The sequence below is a fragment of the Aythya fuligula genome, chromosome 22 (assembly GCF_009819795.1).
Source record: "Aythya fuligula isolate bAytFul2 chromosome 22, bAytFul2.pri, whole genome shotgun sequence".
Classification (NCBI taxonomy): Eukaryota; Metazoa; Chordata; class Aves; order Anseriformes; family Anatidae; genus Aythya; species Aythya fuligula.
The window spans coordinates 6,524,683-6,539,982 of record NC_045580.1 but is presented as its reverse complement, the minus strand read 5'-3'; the positions used below and the strand labels follow the sequence as shown (position 1 = coordinate 6,539,982).

General features: G+C 51.9%; 1 protein-coding gene across 4 annotated transcripts in view; it reads left to right on the top strand.

Annotated features, from left to right (window-relative positions):
- SIK3 (SIK family kinase 3) overlaps positions 1-15,300 on the top strand; it is a 66,605-nt gene that overhangs the window by 27,691 nt on the left and 23,614 nt on the right. For 3 of the 4 annotated variants that reach the window (XM_032201954.1, XM_032201955.1, XM_032201956.1), the window contains exons 2-4: positions 2,554-2,670; positions 5,088-5,151; positions 10,807-10,968. In XM_032201954.1, coding sequence (XP_032057845.1) covers positions 2,629-2,670; positions 5,088-5,151; positions 10,807-10,968 — 268 coding nt within the window. In that variant the 5' untranslated portion in view covers positions 2,554-2,628. Of the gene's footprint in view, positions 1-2,553; positions 2,671-5,087; positions 5,152-10,806; positions 10,969-15,300 lie in introns of those variants that run through there. The other variant, XM_032201953.1, reaches the window with a different exon arrangement.

The window sequence follows — 15,300 nt, the reverse complement described above, 5'->3', positions numbered from 1 at the left end:
ACGGGGGAAGTGCTTGGTGAGGAGCGTGCAGCGAGTGCTTTCCGAGCCCTGCGACTCCCTGCAGCTTTCCAGCCGTGGCGTGAGCCTTGTCCTTGAACGCCGCCTCGGCAGGGCTGTGCCGTGGGGGCCGGCTTCGCCGTCTCACCTTGGGTCTTGGCTCTCACCCTGCTCCTGCCAGCTCCTCCTAATGCCAGAGCTGGCCGCCGTACAGCTTCTGTCCGTGCTGGGGTGAGCACACTCCGTGACTTCGAGGCCGAATTATTCCCCTGCTCCGAGCGTTTCAAGGGGAAGAAACGGCCACCGGCACCTAGCGCCTCTCCGGGATCCTGCTGCCTTCTGCTTGCGTGCAGGGCAGTTACCCTCCTGGCAAAAAAAATGTTATAAAACATTTAATTTTCACGTGATTCAGGTTCTTCAGGACCTTTAAGGGAACGGATTTCCCCCTCCCCGCAGTGCCCTGCCTCTCTGAGCGCCCTTTGGCTTTGCTCTTGGGCTTTGTGGCACAGAAACATCCCAGGCTCTGCTGGCTGCCTGCAGGGCTGACACCAGCTGGCCCGAGGATGTGCGTGGGGCTCCTTCACCCGGCCCCTGCCATCATCCCGGGGCTGCAGGGCCTTGGTGCTGCGCTCCTGGGCCCCCGAGCTCATCCCTTGGTGCCCGGGCTTTCCCCTGCCACCAGCGCCCGTGGTGCTGCCAAAGGGCAGGGCTGTTCCTGGGGCTCTGGGCAGGCTCCAGGCGCGTGTGGTGCCGCTCCTGCAGGCTGGCCCGGTGTCACAGCCTGTGCGTGTGTCAGTGCCTGCAGACGGGGACGTTCCTGCTGCTGGAATCAAGGCTGGAAGCTCCTGGATCTCCTCTCCGTCCCTGCGCAGGGAGCAGCAGCGCGCGCTGCACCGCCCGTCGGGCACCGGCTGGGGTTTGGCAGCCTCCCCTCCTTCCCAGCACTGAGCACGTGCTCCAGGCACACCTCGTGCACGGCGTGCCCCTGGCCCAAGCCCTGTTCCCCATCCCCAGCCGCCGTCTGTGTGTGTTAGAGCCATTAGAGCCAGGCCTCTCTGCAGCCGGGCTCTGAGCTCGGGGCTGTGCCTCGGCAGCGTTCCTCCCCGCAGCGCTGCTTTGCATGCCCTTCCCCAGGCCTTTGCATGATCCTGCAGCCTTCCTTGACAGGAGCTGTGTAAATCACTTCGGGAAAGCAAGCAGGGGAAGGTGGAGGAGTGGCTCTTCTCCCAGGTGAAGCCCGGCCTCCCAACGAGGAAGCTTGCTGCTGGCTGCTAACGCAGCCCACGGAGCTGGAGCGAGGCCGGCGTGCCACGGCTCCCGTCTTGCACTGACGTCGGCTGGTGGGGAGGAAGGGATTTCATCCAAGGCTGACACGTGCTTTGAGAAGCAGCAGTGCAAATGTTTGCTGAGAGCAGCCTGCCCGCGGCGGCCCAGGCTCTGCAGCACCAGTTGGCTCCCAGGGCTTCCCCTGCCGCTGGGAGCAGCCTCCTGCCGGGGATGTCCCACGGGCTGGAGCTGCCTCTCCTCGCCCCTCCGCCAGGCCTCCTGGAAGAGATTCCTCTGCTCTTGGGCGACCCCTCACTTATTTCTAGGGCCCCGGGGTGCCCGTGAGCAGCGGGGAGCCTCCAGCCGAGGCGAGGGAGGAATTGGCCGGGGCTGGGACGTCCAGGAGAGCAGCCGACTGGAAGCACTTAGGCTTGTTTAACTGATCTCAGCGTAGTGTTAGAGAGCACTTCTGCTTTAACATTGTGCAAATAAATAGGATTGCTCGATGCTTGCCGTGCTGCTGTTTCTCAGCCCTGTCACAGCGAGGCACGGCGTGGCTGGTGCCAGAGGCTGCGCTCTGCTGCCTTTGCCCCTTCCCAGCCTTCGGTGCCTCCCGTCCCCACCTCCACAGCTTTGGGCAGATTCCTTCTGCCCTTTGCTCGAGGGGCTCCTGGGGTTGCGAGGTCTGGTTCCCAGTTCCACTTGCCTCCAAACCTCAGCCACTGGAAGCTGTTCCTGCGCTGTGAGGCTCGCTGGCAAGCTCCCAGCTGCTCCGTGCCCCTTCCCCATGCCGAGGAATTGCAGCTCTCAGGCTGCTGGGGCACGGCTTCAGTGGTAAGTTAACATGGCTGTGGCAAGGCTGAGCTGGCACGATCGAGGAGACTCGAATAAACTGAACAAATGCTTGGACTTGCTTGCAATATATCCACGAGTTTAGAAATAATTTGCTTTTCAGCACGGCATTGGGTGCCTCTGAGCAGGCTGTGCTGCGGTAATGGGCAACAGCTTAAATGTCCCGCAGCCTGCTGCAGCACTGCTGCCTTAATGAGGTGCCCACTGCAGAGAAAACACGCTGACAATTAGGAAACAAAGCTTCTTCCTGCCCAATTTATGGCAGGCTGTCTGGACTGGGTAGGCTGCTCGGAGATCCCAGGCTCTCTGGGGCACGGACTACATGCCCTGGTCAGAGCTTAGCACAGGCGGCTCTTACATGCACTATTTGTTTTTAAGAATGCTTTTCTAAATAAGTGACTGGGTAAATAACCTGGTTCTCTTTTTCCTTTCTGCTAGGTTGCTATCAAGATAATTGATAAGACGCAGCTGGATGAAGAGAATCTGAAGAAGATCTTCAGAGAGGTTCAGATCATGAAGATGCTTTGCCACCCACATATCATCAGGTTATATCAGGTAGGAGCTTTCTGGTGGCTTTTCCATCCCTGCACCCTGCAGCTGTGCTCCATGCAGCACTGTTCTGTAGAACTGCCCCTCCAGCCCTCAAGTCCTTTGTTTTCAAGGTCTCAAAGTGCTTCGATTGGAGGGGGGCAGGCAAAAAGCGTGGCTAATCCTTCTCTCTTTTGAGAGATCACACTTCCGCTGTGGGCTGGCCCCCTGCCATTTGTTTATGGCTATTGTGTGCTTTCCAGTTTCCCAGTTGAAACCGGATGTGGGCTCCCCTGCTCGATTTAAGGGACAGAGGGAGTCCATCCGCCTGCCCGACCGAAAGCGTGCTGCTCCCTTGCCCTCGCTCCCTGCGCAGCTGCCCTCTGGTTCTGAGGACTTGCTGGGCTGTTCTGGGCTCTCTTGGAAGGTGATCAACAGCAATGGTGCCGCTGCTGTTGCTGATTTTTTTGAAGTTGTTTGCAGACTTTTCACTTGTTTGGCGCTTTCACTCTGCAAACAACATCCGCAGAATCCACGCATGGTGCTCCTTACGCACGTTTTTGGTGGTGCCCCTCTGATTGCGTGGGCAAATAGAGCAGCAAGGAAGCTGCAACGAGCCAGAGGCGAGCAGAGTGATGGGGGCAAAGAAATAGAGGAGACCAACACCTTGGTGAAACGCTAAATGCTGCTTTGGAAGCTGCTGATGAAAGATTCCCTCCCTGAACCTTCCTGATTCAAGGGCTCACACAGTGACTGACAACCAACGGGTGATCGAGAGCTCTACCAGTTTCCCTCTGTTTACCATCCCCTTTCTGGAAGCTGTGGGACAAAGGCTCCTTCCCAGGGCCCTGCCTGGTGCCTGCAGGACTGCCACCCCGCTCAACGCAGCAACACAGCTGCCAGAGGGCTCACAGGCACGGAGCTGGAATGTGAAAACTGGAAATTCAGGGGGAAAGATGCTGGGGTTATTTCCTTCTGCAATGTGATCCTGACGTGTGCATGTGAAGGGAGAAGTTAAATAACCCACAATAGAAGCTGCCATTTCCTAGAATCAGCTCTTGTTGGTTCAAGACCAGGCTGCTCCTGATCTGGGCTTGATAGACGTAAGCACAGTTACAGGAGGTATTTTGACTCCAAAGAGTTAAAGTGGAGTTGACGTGGGAGAGGTTAATGTTTACCTGTTCTGGCCAAACAGCCAAAAGTGAGATGCCTACTCCAGAATTCCGACATTTTAAGGTACTTAGGGAATGCTTCTTTGCAAACTGCTTCCTTTGTGCTTTTTTTTTCAAAAAATAACAAATAACAACATTGCAATCTCTTTTGTTCTATCTAAAGCTTTTGATATGATACCGAACAAGTGACAGAAGTGGCTTGGCTTTGCTAAGTTGAGAAGAGAGTCCCTGCTGTGCATCAGATTTCATTTGGGTGCTCTTTAAGGGTACTTTCTGTGGCACTTTGTTTTTTAAATAAAAACTCCTGAAACCTGGAGTTGGGAATTCAAAGCCTGTCCCAGTTTTTCATCAGGAATCCGAGTTTAAGAACCATGTTTCCTTGAACTTACAGCACTTGAAAAGTGTAAGTGAAAAAGGAGAAAAAGGAAATAATGGTCATAAGAGATTCTGCTTGTCTCTCTGTTGAGATAATTGCCCGTCCCAGCTAAAAGGCAAACTTTCACTTGTCTTTGAAACGCGCCCTGACAAAAGCCCAAACAAACCCCAATGTTTTCCTGCTTGTGCAAACAGCATTCACCTGTTGTGCCCCGTACCGGAGGCTCAAGGCCCTGGTAGTGAAGCAATGTGATGTTTTCCCCCTGACAAAGCTGTGAAGCTCGTTAAATAAACAACACAGAGCTTCGAAAAACGCTGCCAGCATGTGCTTGCCCGCAGGCAGATCTTGTAATCCGCTCACAGAGCAGCCCTCGGAGCCACCCTTGGAACGTGGGGCCCAGTGGCTGACGATGGGCATTATGAGCTGCTTTTTGTCTAGCACATAGTGCCCTGCAGTGTGCTTTTTTTCCCAGTTCCAGGTGCTGATAGGGATCGTTTTGGACCCCTGGGGTCCTTCTGGGCTGCAGGTGCCCCGAGTGCTGGCAGGGCTGCGCTCACCAGCTACTGGATGCCCTCGAGCCCTGAGCTGGGCCCTGCTGCCCTTCTCTGTTCCTCTGTCTGCCCGGTGCCTCTCCTCCTCTCCTTGGGACGTGGCAGGGCTGTGGGGCTCATCACTTAGGTGGTCCCTTTTGAAGCTCAGCCCTTGGCTCTCTCCAGTTTCTCTCCAGCTTGGCTCTGCCCCCAGTGCCCTCCCCAGGTCTCCTCCGAGCCCTTCGCTCCCTCCTCCTCCCTGTTCTCCCTGCCCGTCTGGAAGGAAGAATAAAAAAATTCCATTAGTTTGCCTCACGCAAAAAGGAGCAGTCTCCTTATCTGTCACTTTTCTGTCCTTGTGTCCAGGTTATGGAGACGGAGAGGATGATTTATCTAGTGACGGAGTACGCTAGCGGAGGGGAAATATTTGGTAAGTACATTTATTGCATTCTTCAATCAGATAATGTACTTGGTTACCTACAGTAAACTGAAAATAGCTGCCACGCTCTCTTGTTTCAGTTGAGAGATGCCCTTCAGGCTGAGAACTTTCCATTGACAAGAGGGGTAAAGAAATAAATGATACCTGATGGAAAAATAACTCCCATAACCTCCGTTTCTTCTTCGGGTTTCATTGACAGTTGGTGCTGCTCCTCTTTTGTGCTGACTTTGGGATTAAATTTTAGAAAACGTGATGCTGAGCGCTTTGCTTCACAGCAAGTCCTCTGAAACTTCTCGGCTACAGCTCGAATGCTGGCGTGCGTTCGCTTTCAAAAAAAAGGCCGTCCTGCAGTTCTGTAGTATTTCATTCTCAAACCCGTGTATTTTCCTTTTGTCAATCTGATGTTATCTTAGCATATATTGGTCACATCCATTTTAAACTCCATTGTCTGCTAACGAGGTTTTGGCTGAGCTTTCTGACCACAGAAGCTAGTCCTTAAAGGAAAAGCAGAGTCTGTGCAGCACCACTGCACGAGGCTAAGGGTACCTTTGGAGATGGTCGTTGTGCTTCCTTCTCAGCATCGCCCGTGCTGCTCAGCTGCTGCTTCGGGAAGGGGCCAGCTGAAGGAAGAAGCGAGCAGTGGCCGATGCTTGGGAATTGTGGATTGCCTGGTTAAAACAACAAAACTGACTTAATCCAGCTGAGTTTTCCAGTTGTTTACTCAACCATTAATCTTGGTGCTGGATGCTGAGCAATTCCGAGGGCTTGTGAAACTCATCTTATGTTGTGCAGCAAGCCATAATTGCAGTAAAGTCATTTGAATGTTTATTAGACACTGCTGGTGGTTATGAGACTTCACTTGTGTGCGGATCGCTGCAGAAAAGCATGAATTCCTTTTTACTTTTTCTCCCTCTTTTGTTGAATTTGGCAGAGACAATTCATCTTTTTATAAATCCAGAACTATGTGCAAGCTCATATACAAACTTGGAATGAGTTCTCTTGGTTACAAAAATAGCCCTCTACATGATTTGAAGTGAAAATCTAATTGCTTTCTGAAATCTTTTATGCCGTAGTAAATTCAGCTCATTAGAATGGCTAATTTCCATTTTACTGCCCAGCATCTTATCCTCGCTCAGAGCAGGGAGCAGGTAGCTCACACACTGCCAGTTACTCCATAGCTGTGATGTTTTTCAGGTCCGTGGCCGGGAGGCTGTGCCCTCCCCGGGTGCTTTTTGCATTTCGGGTGCTGCGCGAGGCCTGGCGAGCCCTCAGAGCAGCGAGAGGAAAAACCAAGTTTCAGCTTTTTGTAATCAGGGTTTCCTGAGTAGCCATTAATACTTTGTTCTAGCAGAGGAAGCAATTTGCTGGGAGGAAGCAGCAACCCATTTTGGAAATGTTTCCTTGCTGTTGCTGGCACCCCCAGCACAGAAGGACCTCGCGTCCTCGTGGTGTCGGCAGAGATCGTGCTGCGGGCTGGCCTCGGACCCGCTCGTGCTCTGCTCTGGTGTTGCCTGCTGGATGGATGCTGGGGCTTGCTGCTTGCTGAGGATAACGTTTTGCTTGTGTTTCTTCTCCTCAGTACCTGGGCCTTGTCTGGGAGGCTGGCTGGGAATCGCTGGGCGGGCGTGCAGAGCAGTCACCAGTGCAGGGCCAAGTGGTGCCTTTTGGTGAGGGAGAGGGTTTTACTCCATGGTACAGTGACTTTTAACTCCGGTCAGCATCTCAGGCAGGCTTGGAGAGGCACTGTGTGCACAGCCTGAAGAGCGCCCAAGCTCAGCTCCTCCCTGTGTGGCCAACAAACCCAAACAACGTCCCCCGCACCCTCCTGGAGCATCCAAAACTTGCACCGGGGCAAGGGCACATGAGAAAAAACTTTGATTTTCCTTGTGTTATCTACTGCTATTTCTGGCCACGGGGTGGTCCTCTGTATTAAACGTGCTTGTGCTCAGTTGTTCATCTCTTTCTTGGTTGTCTTTCAATGTCTGCACGGGTGCTGAGCTGCAGGAGGGGCGTGCTGTGCGTGAGGGGCGCGCTGGCCACGGCTTTGTGCGTGTTGCACGCTGGCTGTAGGGCTGAGCGCCTCGTCTAACCCGAATTGCACCATTACAGCGCTGGGAGCTGCACGTTTCTTTGAGGCAAAGCTAAGTTATTTCCCTTTGAGGCTTTAAGAGCCTGTGGAAGGCTTAAGCTGTCCCTCGCAGCTGTAAATGTCACCTAGGCAGTAGCACGGGATGGAATTTGTAGCTGAAGGGACGGCAGTGCCTCTAACTGGCTGCTGGGGCTGGCTGCTTGCGTTTCGGGTCCCTCGTCGGTCTGAGCTTTGCAGGTTTCCTCGTTGAGCACCTGAGAGAGCTTCACGTGTTCTCCAGCTGAATTTCCAGTAGGAGGAAGGCCATGGCATGGCTGGTGGCTCCTTCGGTGGCCAGGCTGCGCCGTGGCTTTGATTCATCTGGTACTGGAAATGTTTTCGTAACTCACTGCTTGCATCGCAGGGCACGGGGATCAGGGAGAAGACTTGTTTTCGCCAGGGACTTAAGCAGCAAAATGTAAACTGTTATTTCTGTCCCTGTGCATGTTTTGCGTGTGGCCGGGCTGGGGATTTGGCACCACGAACAAATAAATGTCTCCTCCTAAACAGAGGATGCTCTTTGTGCCACATCTCTCGAGTGTCCTTCTTAGTGGAGGTCAAACAACAGCCTGAAAGTGTGTTTAGTTTTTAGCTGCTTACTACGAATACTGTAAATAATCTGCAGTCCCAAATAACTTGCAGACCAAAGCAGGGCTGTGTGGCTGCTCAGCAGAAGGGCGCAGGGCTTGGTGGGCGCTGGAAAGGGGAGGCTGCATCTGCCTCCCTGTGTCCTCCCGACAGCTTGGCAGAAGCTTTTTTGTGACCTGGGCAGACACCAAACAAAACAGCGCCGTTGTGGGAAGGTCGGACTGCTTCTGAGATGGCAAGGTCACCAATTACTCTGCAAATTCGACCTAATCCACCCCACAGGAGACACAAAGCCTAGGCGGCGTTTGCTTTCCAGACAGTAAGCAACTAAAAGCGCAGGGAGTCTGTCTAGGGGTTGGAAGTGGAATTTGTGTCCCAGCCCTGTCTCTTAGTCCAAAAGCATGCTTTCTGCACCATCACCTTTAACTTTTCTTTTAATGCAGGGTAGTATCAGGCTCTTCATGTGAGCCAGGAGAACAACCGCTGGTTTTTAGGGATGTGAAATGAAATAATTTGTTGCTTATTCTATGGAAAGCACTCCGAGGAGCAACTCGGTGCACTCTCAGATCCAGAAGAGCAGGATGGCAGAAGCATTTGGTGCGCACAGGACCCAGCAGCAAGAATCTGCACTTCTGGAGGCGGCGTGCTGGGGGTCGGCGTGCTGGCAGCCCAGCTGGGCCATCGCTGGAGCCTCTCTGCAGGAGAGGTTTCTGCAGACTAAGCTCGCAACAGTTAATTTTGGCATACAGTTGCCCTGGGTGGTATGTGGAGCATTCTGTAGCTTCATTGTTCCTATCCTTCCTCTGGAGCTCGTGCAGAAATGTCAGCCTGCTCCAAGCGCTGCGCCTACGTGCGGGGCGCGGGGATGGGCCTTCGCTCCCCATCTCCTCGAGAAATGTGCAATTTCACGACTAACCTGGAAGTTTTTTTGCAGCCTGAGCACCACCACCAGAAGGGGAAGCAGCATTTTCTGCCCGAGCGTGTGCCTGAAGGCCGTGGGACCCAGCGGCCCCATCCCTTTCTGGGCTGTGCGGTGTGTCCGAGTGACCCAGTTTGTGTCCTTCTGTGCTTCTGGAGTGTTTTCAGTGTGTATTTGAGCCTGGGCTGGGTAAAAGAAGCTTCTGAGAGCCTCGTGGAAACGTGCCTGCTGCAGGAGCCGGATTTGATTTCTTGCCTGCAGGAGGAACTCTCTAAATGTTTTCAGAAACGTTGAGAGATTGGAACTTTGCACTTGGTTTAAGAGTGCTTGCTGCGTCCGCAGGCTGCGTTCCCAGATTCAAGAGCATTCAAAACGTGAATGACCTCGGCTCGTGCAGGAGCTGCTCTCTGCTCACCAGCAGCGATGCTCGTGTTGGAGCGGGCCCTTCTGAGGGAGAGGTGGATGGCCCTGGGAAGGGCTCAGTGAAACGCAGTGGGACTGGGTGAGATGATTCAGGACGGGATGAGATAATTCGGGACGGGATGAGATAATTCACTTGCTAGTAATAGCAGAATTTACTAAGGGCTACACTGGAATTGGTGTTGGGCGCCCTTCCCCAGCCTGGTTCAGATTTGCTCGTGGAGTAAGTTGATCCAGTGAACAAAAGGTAATTGGCAAGTTTTTGCCAAACACCCTTGCTGTGTTGCACAACTGCGTGGTGAGACGTGGAGGAGCAGGTTGCTGTTCAGTCAGAAGCAGGCAGACCTGCTTTCATGTCTCAGTAATTAGTATTTACTGCAAGTCAATTATGTCGCAGGTATTTTAATTAACGGGTGGCTGGGAAGAATACAGCCACCCGATGAGAAACCTTCAGAAGTGATTTATTTGTATTCTTTTCAAGAGCAGGTATCTTCATCGAGCCCTCCAGTTTAAATGGAGTTTGTGGGGTGAAACAGCTCCCTCCAGCCTGTCCCTGGCTGGAAGGTGTCTGAGGTCAGCAGTGACCTCTCTGAGGAGTAATGCTCCCTTGCGGAGGGCAGGAGATAATGCTGGGCATCCATTCCTTGCGTTCTGTCTTCAGTTTGCTCCGCGAGCATCGTTGCCCTGGGTCAGTGGCTGTGGCCTGGCTTGGGGAAGCTCTTCCCAAGTTTCTCCAGCTCCTGGTCCCACGTGGGGCCGGGGCGTGTGGTTGCTGCGGGCTCCAGAGCACTTCACGGGTTTCTCCTGTTCCTTTTGTAGCCTTGACTTCAACTTCATGAACTCACAACCACTGTGCAGAGCATATCTTCTATCACACCATAACAGTCTTACCCAGATTTGCTTACAGGGTAGAGAGATATTAAGGAAGGGCAATAATTTTTTCCTAACTAACTGCCAATTCCTTCGGCTTTTACACTTCTGGTAGTGTTTGCTTGCCTCTTGTGATGAGGCTCGAGGTGTTTTCGCTTCCTTTCTCTGCCTTGTTTTACTGCCTGGCTCCTCCCTGGTTACCTAACTGACCGGGCAGATGATGAGTGGCTGTTGCAAGCCTGCTGCTTTCATGTTGTAAGTGCATTGATTGAAGTCTGCTTGCTGTTGGATACCTCCCTGCGTGATCTCTGGGTCAGCTGAGGCTCTTTCTGTCCCTGTTTGCAATGGTAGCTTCCAAAGGAAGCCTCTCTGGCCACAGGCCCTGCCTTGGAGTGAAAGCAGAATACTTCAGAGCACTCAGATTTCCTTACAGAAGTAAGCTCCAGTTTTATCCTAAAGCCTGTCGACTATTACAAATACATTTTTGCACCGAAACAGTAGGAAATACCCAGAAACTGGGCATACTTGCAGATATTTTGAGACACTTTTCTGTGTTGCATTGCAGAAATAAAATGTTAAAAAGTTCCTAAAGCTGCCTGGGGACTGAACTGCAGCGAAATAATGGGAGCCTGTGTGTGCGAGGGGTATTTAGGCTGGGTTTTGCCCTTGGTGCCCCCCGCGGGGTGTGACTAACCGCTGTCCTTCGCTCTGTCCCCCGCAGATCACCTGGTGGCCCACGGACGCATGGCGGAGAAGGAAGCCCGGAGAAAGTTCAAACAAATCGTGGCCGCTGTCAACTTCTGCCACTGTCGTAATATCGTTCACAGAGATCTCAAGGCAGAAAACCTCCTTCTGGATGCTAACCTTAACATCAAAATAGCAGGTGAGCTAAGGCTAGCGGTGTGGGAGGAAGGCAGCTGCTTTCAGAAGTTAATAAATGTAGGCATTGGCTGCTTCCAGGTATTCAGAAAGGAGGAAACGCAGTGCAGCTAAAGGAAGCTTTGGATTTCGGTGTGGCCTGCTGCCCAGAGCTGAAACTGGCAGGTTGTAGCCAGGAGATTTATATCTCCCTTCAAGTAGTGCAAAATAAAATCAAGGGAAAAAAAAAAAAAAACAGCACTGGTTTGGCTTCGTAGGCAAATATGCAGCTATAGATATTGCAGGGTCCCGATACACTGCGTCACGGGCAAGGCACATAGCAAAGAAATGAGCCTTGTTCTGAGTCCTGCTGCCACTTCAGGATTTCTTCGAAGCGGGTCAGACCAGGTGAGAGAAAGAGAAGGGAAAACTACAGACGACAGTTTTGGGGATAGAAGTGAAGGAGGAAAAGCAGTCTTGGAATAATTGCACTGTCTCACTCTGCCAGGGCAAGAGAAGAGCCCCAGTGCTTTCGGTGTTCTATTCATCGCAGGGGCAGAGGCTGAAGTTAGTAAAAAAAAAAAACAAAAAACAGGCCCTTTCAGTCTGTTCCCAGTGTTTTGCTGACCGACCACCTCCACCTGTCTGTGTTCCTCTTGTACATGAGGAACGAGCCTGGGCTGCTGAGCTCTGTGGTGTACCCAGACTTGATTTAGCTTTGTTGGATTATGCACTAACTGATTGAAACAAGAGGATTTAATACTGCCCTGGCCACCTCATTTCATGGGCTTTTGCTCTGGAACAGCCAATACCTACCATTTAATTCTGCTAGAGCCTAATGCATAGCAGAGTTTTTTGGAAAGCACTTTATCTCCTCCCCGTCTTAACAGCCTTCCCCGGAGAGCTTGTCAGCTTTTACAAGGGTTTGTAACGGGAATCAAAAAAGTGCCTGAGACTAACTTGCTGCACAACTCTTCAGTCTGAGAGCAATGTTAATACCGACGCGTTCACTTAAACTCTTTAGGAGCTCATATCCCAAGATGCACGTATTTATTTTCCTGAAAAGTCTTGTTTATATCTATCAGGAGGTTCCTCATCTTCCTTTTTGAACCTCAGATTTTAGCTTATGGAAACTTAAATCGTGGTATGGAGCACACACACAGTAATATCTCTCATGATTTTCCTTTATTACCTTATTTTGTGTTTATTTTCATCCTCGCTTCGTGAGGAAAGAATGGGAGGGAAGGGAAAGGAGCGAAGGATTTCTATGAACCTTCCTGTGCCCACTTGATAGCCCCGTCCTGCTTTGTTTCAGTGCAAGTCGCTAACCTGTGCTTTGCTGTTCTGGGAGCAGAAGCTGAGCAAGAGGCACGTCGCTGTTAAGTACTGGAGTGGTTTTATGATGTTCCCTATGTTTTAAGCAAAATCTGTGCTGCCTTGCACTGCGAGTTCCTTCCTTGGCCGGCTGACAGCCTGAGAGAGCACTTCCCAGGGCTGTGCTGTGTACAGTCACTGAAGAGAAACACACTGACAGCGTGCAGAAAATGGCTTGGTTTTGCCAGGCAGCAAGACTCATTTCCTACGTTGGATATTGCCTGCTGGGAGCCACTGTGCTGGGCAGGCAGAGGCAGGGCTCCTACCAGAGAGGTTGCACTGGAAGACTTTTTGGGCAGCACTTGCTGGTGTCTGTTCTGTGCAGGCAGATGCACTGACAATGTGAGGCCATCACATGTTCGAGGGGTACAATCGAAGCTGTGTGTGTGGAGGGGAGGGGTCCCAGCAAAGCGGAGAGAAGAAAAACTTGAAAACTAACCCAGGAAGAAACCGGGGTGCAGCTGGGTTTCTTAAAGAAACGTCCCCACGAGCACGCTGACAAGCTCACCGAATGTCTGCAGCTTGTGGAGGCTTTATCTAGGGGAGGTGGAAACTATTTTCCTTCCAAGGCTGTTCCCAGCACAGTCTCCAGAAGGTATTTCCCACCCTGGAGATGGTGGTGTTTTGCTTGGCAGGAGGCTGTAGCAGTGATTTGAAAAGTAGCCTGGAAAAGCTGATTTATGGTATAGGATTTTCCGAGTATTAAGTTGGGTCCCTATAACTCATCAATTACAACTTGACACCAGTTCTGCCATTGTTTCAGGAGAACAAAAAAAAAAAAAAGAAGCAATAGCAACTGATGGCTTTCACTCTGGACCTCCCAGGATAAGCACTGCAGGCGTGCACCAAGCCCTGTCAGACAGGGCGAAGGAGCAGCAGAACCTTCGCTGCCGAGCCTGTTGCACTGCCTCACTCCAACCTCCTCCCTAACGCTCTCAGTACGTCCCTAGCTTCCATCAGCTGAGCCCCGAGCCTGCCTTCTGAAGGCTCCGTCTGGCAAATCCTGGTCGCTTCTTTGCTGTCGAGTAGCAGGAATGCAGGGAGCCTGCAGGGAGCCAGCGTGTCACCTCCAACACCCAGAGCACAGCTGTGGGACCCGGGCCATGTGGTTCTGATACGGAGGTGTAAAATCTTGAGCAATCCACACAATTCCAGCAGCTGCTGGAGTTTTACCTTTCAGCTCGCCACCAGCGCAGACCTTCTAGCTCTTCTGTCGGTCTTCCTGACCTGCAGCTGCAGCTTTGCATTACTTGCTGTGAGTTCAGTAATTAACACTTGCAATTAGAAGTGGATTAGCGCTGCTATTTCCACTTGGTGCTAACTACAAGCGTGCTTTTTCTGTTGACCATAACCATACCATTTTCCCCTGAGCAGTCAGGTGTGAGTGCTGCTCCCCTGCCCCCATTTTTCCCCCGGATGCCTTTTCCCCACGTACCTTCTCGCAGCCTGACTCAGTGGCTGCTGGCACTGTGCTCACTCGTGCTCCCAGTCCGAGGGTTCAGCCAGGAGCTGGGATTATTGCTACACACGCAGGCCTTCCTGGGATATGATTTCAGGCAGGAATCCCATCTATGCATTGCTTTGCATTCATTTGCAAGAGCCTGCTCGCTCCTTCGCCTTCGGAGGGTAGAAGTCCCCGTTGCTCAGTCTCATGTCTGCTCCCTGAAGCTCTGCTCTAGCGAAGAATGAGGGACTGGCTGACTGGACCCACTTTTTTGTAGTGCAGACAGAGGGTTTTGAGGTATTTTCCCTATATGGTGGCATCACGGTTTTAGTTTGTCCTTCAAAAACTCCCCTTTCCCTTTGCATCTGTTTGTGGGATGGGACCTGGTTGCTCCCTGGTGAATTTACATGGCCTTCCTTGGGATGAGTTGTCATAGTATTTAAGAAAATGTATTTCAACCATGGGTTGTTTGGTTTTTTGTTTTTTGTTTTTTTTTTTTGCTTTATTTTTGTGTGTTTGTGTTGTTTGTTTTCTTTTCTGTTGCTTTGGAGTTTCAAATCCCCCCGTAGACTTGGTGGGCAAGGGGAGCTTTTCAAGCTTGCATCTGTGCAGTTCCCATCTCTAAATTCCAGAGCAGCAAAACACCGAGTCCCTGCCCATCCCGTCCCATCCCTGGGCAGCATGCGGGCAGCTCCAACGAGCTGCAGACCTGCCAGACCCCTTCCCATTTCTGTACAGCCACGGGCTTGGGAAGGCAACGTGCTGTGTTTGCTGCTTCAGCGATGCAGGTGGTTCCCAAAAGGCAGCGCACACGGCTGGGCGAGCTGCGCCGAGGTGCTTGGCTGAGTGCTGCAGCTCTTTGAAGGAGAAGAGCACAGTCCCCCAAAATCAGGTCACGGAAATCCTGCGAGGCAGCAGAGGTTGTGCACAGGAGTGGCTGCTCGGGGGCTTGGTGGGAAGCCAGCTGGGTTTGCTGGCTCGGGAGCTGGGGGGAAGCTCCGGGCACTGCTGCCGAGGGTTGGGGGGTTCTGTCCTAAAGCTGACGCCCGGTTCCCTTTCAGCAGGGTAACTGCAAATCTTCCAGGTCAAACTTGCAGTTTTACGTGGTCTAGGGAACCAAACCTTCGCTGGTGGCTGCAGGATGCGTGCTGAGCTCCTCGGCTCCTGAAGCACGGACAGACTGCAAGGAGAAATAGGCAGATAAAGCTAAGATGGACGTTTGAGATGAATGTATATTTCTTTCACGAAATAAGGGGAAAAAACTTGTGTTTTGCATGTCAAATAATTTTTGCCATTTGCATGCATGTGTTAAAATCTGCATTTTCAGTCGAATTCTCCTGGAGAGCTTTGGGATCTCGTGCTCCAGTGGCAGGTAGGCAGGGGCAGCTCCCGTTCCCCCAGATGTACTGCAGTTGATGACAGAGAAGGAGTTAAAATTATAATGAAGCTTGTCCTAAAAGTTTTACTTTCTGTAGCCACAGTATTTTTGCCATGAAGTTTTTTGGTTTAATGGGTTTGAATTTGCAAACTGAGTATTTC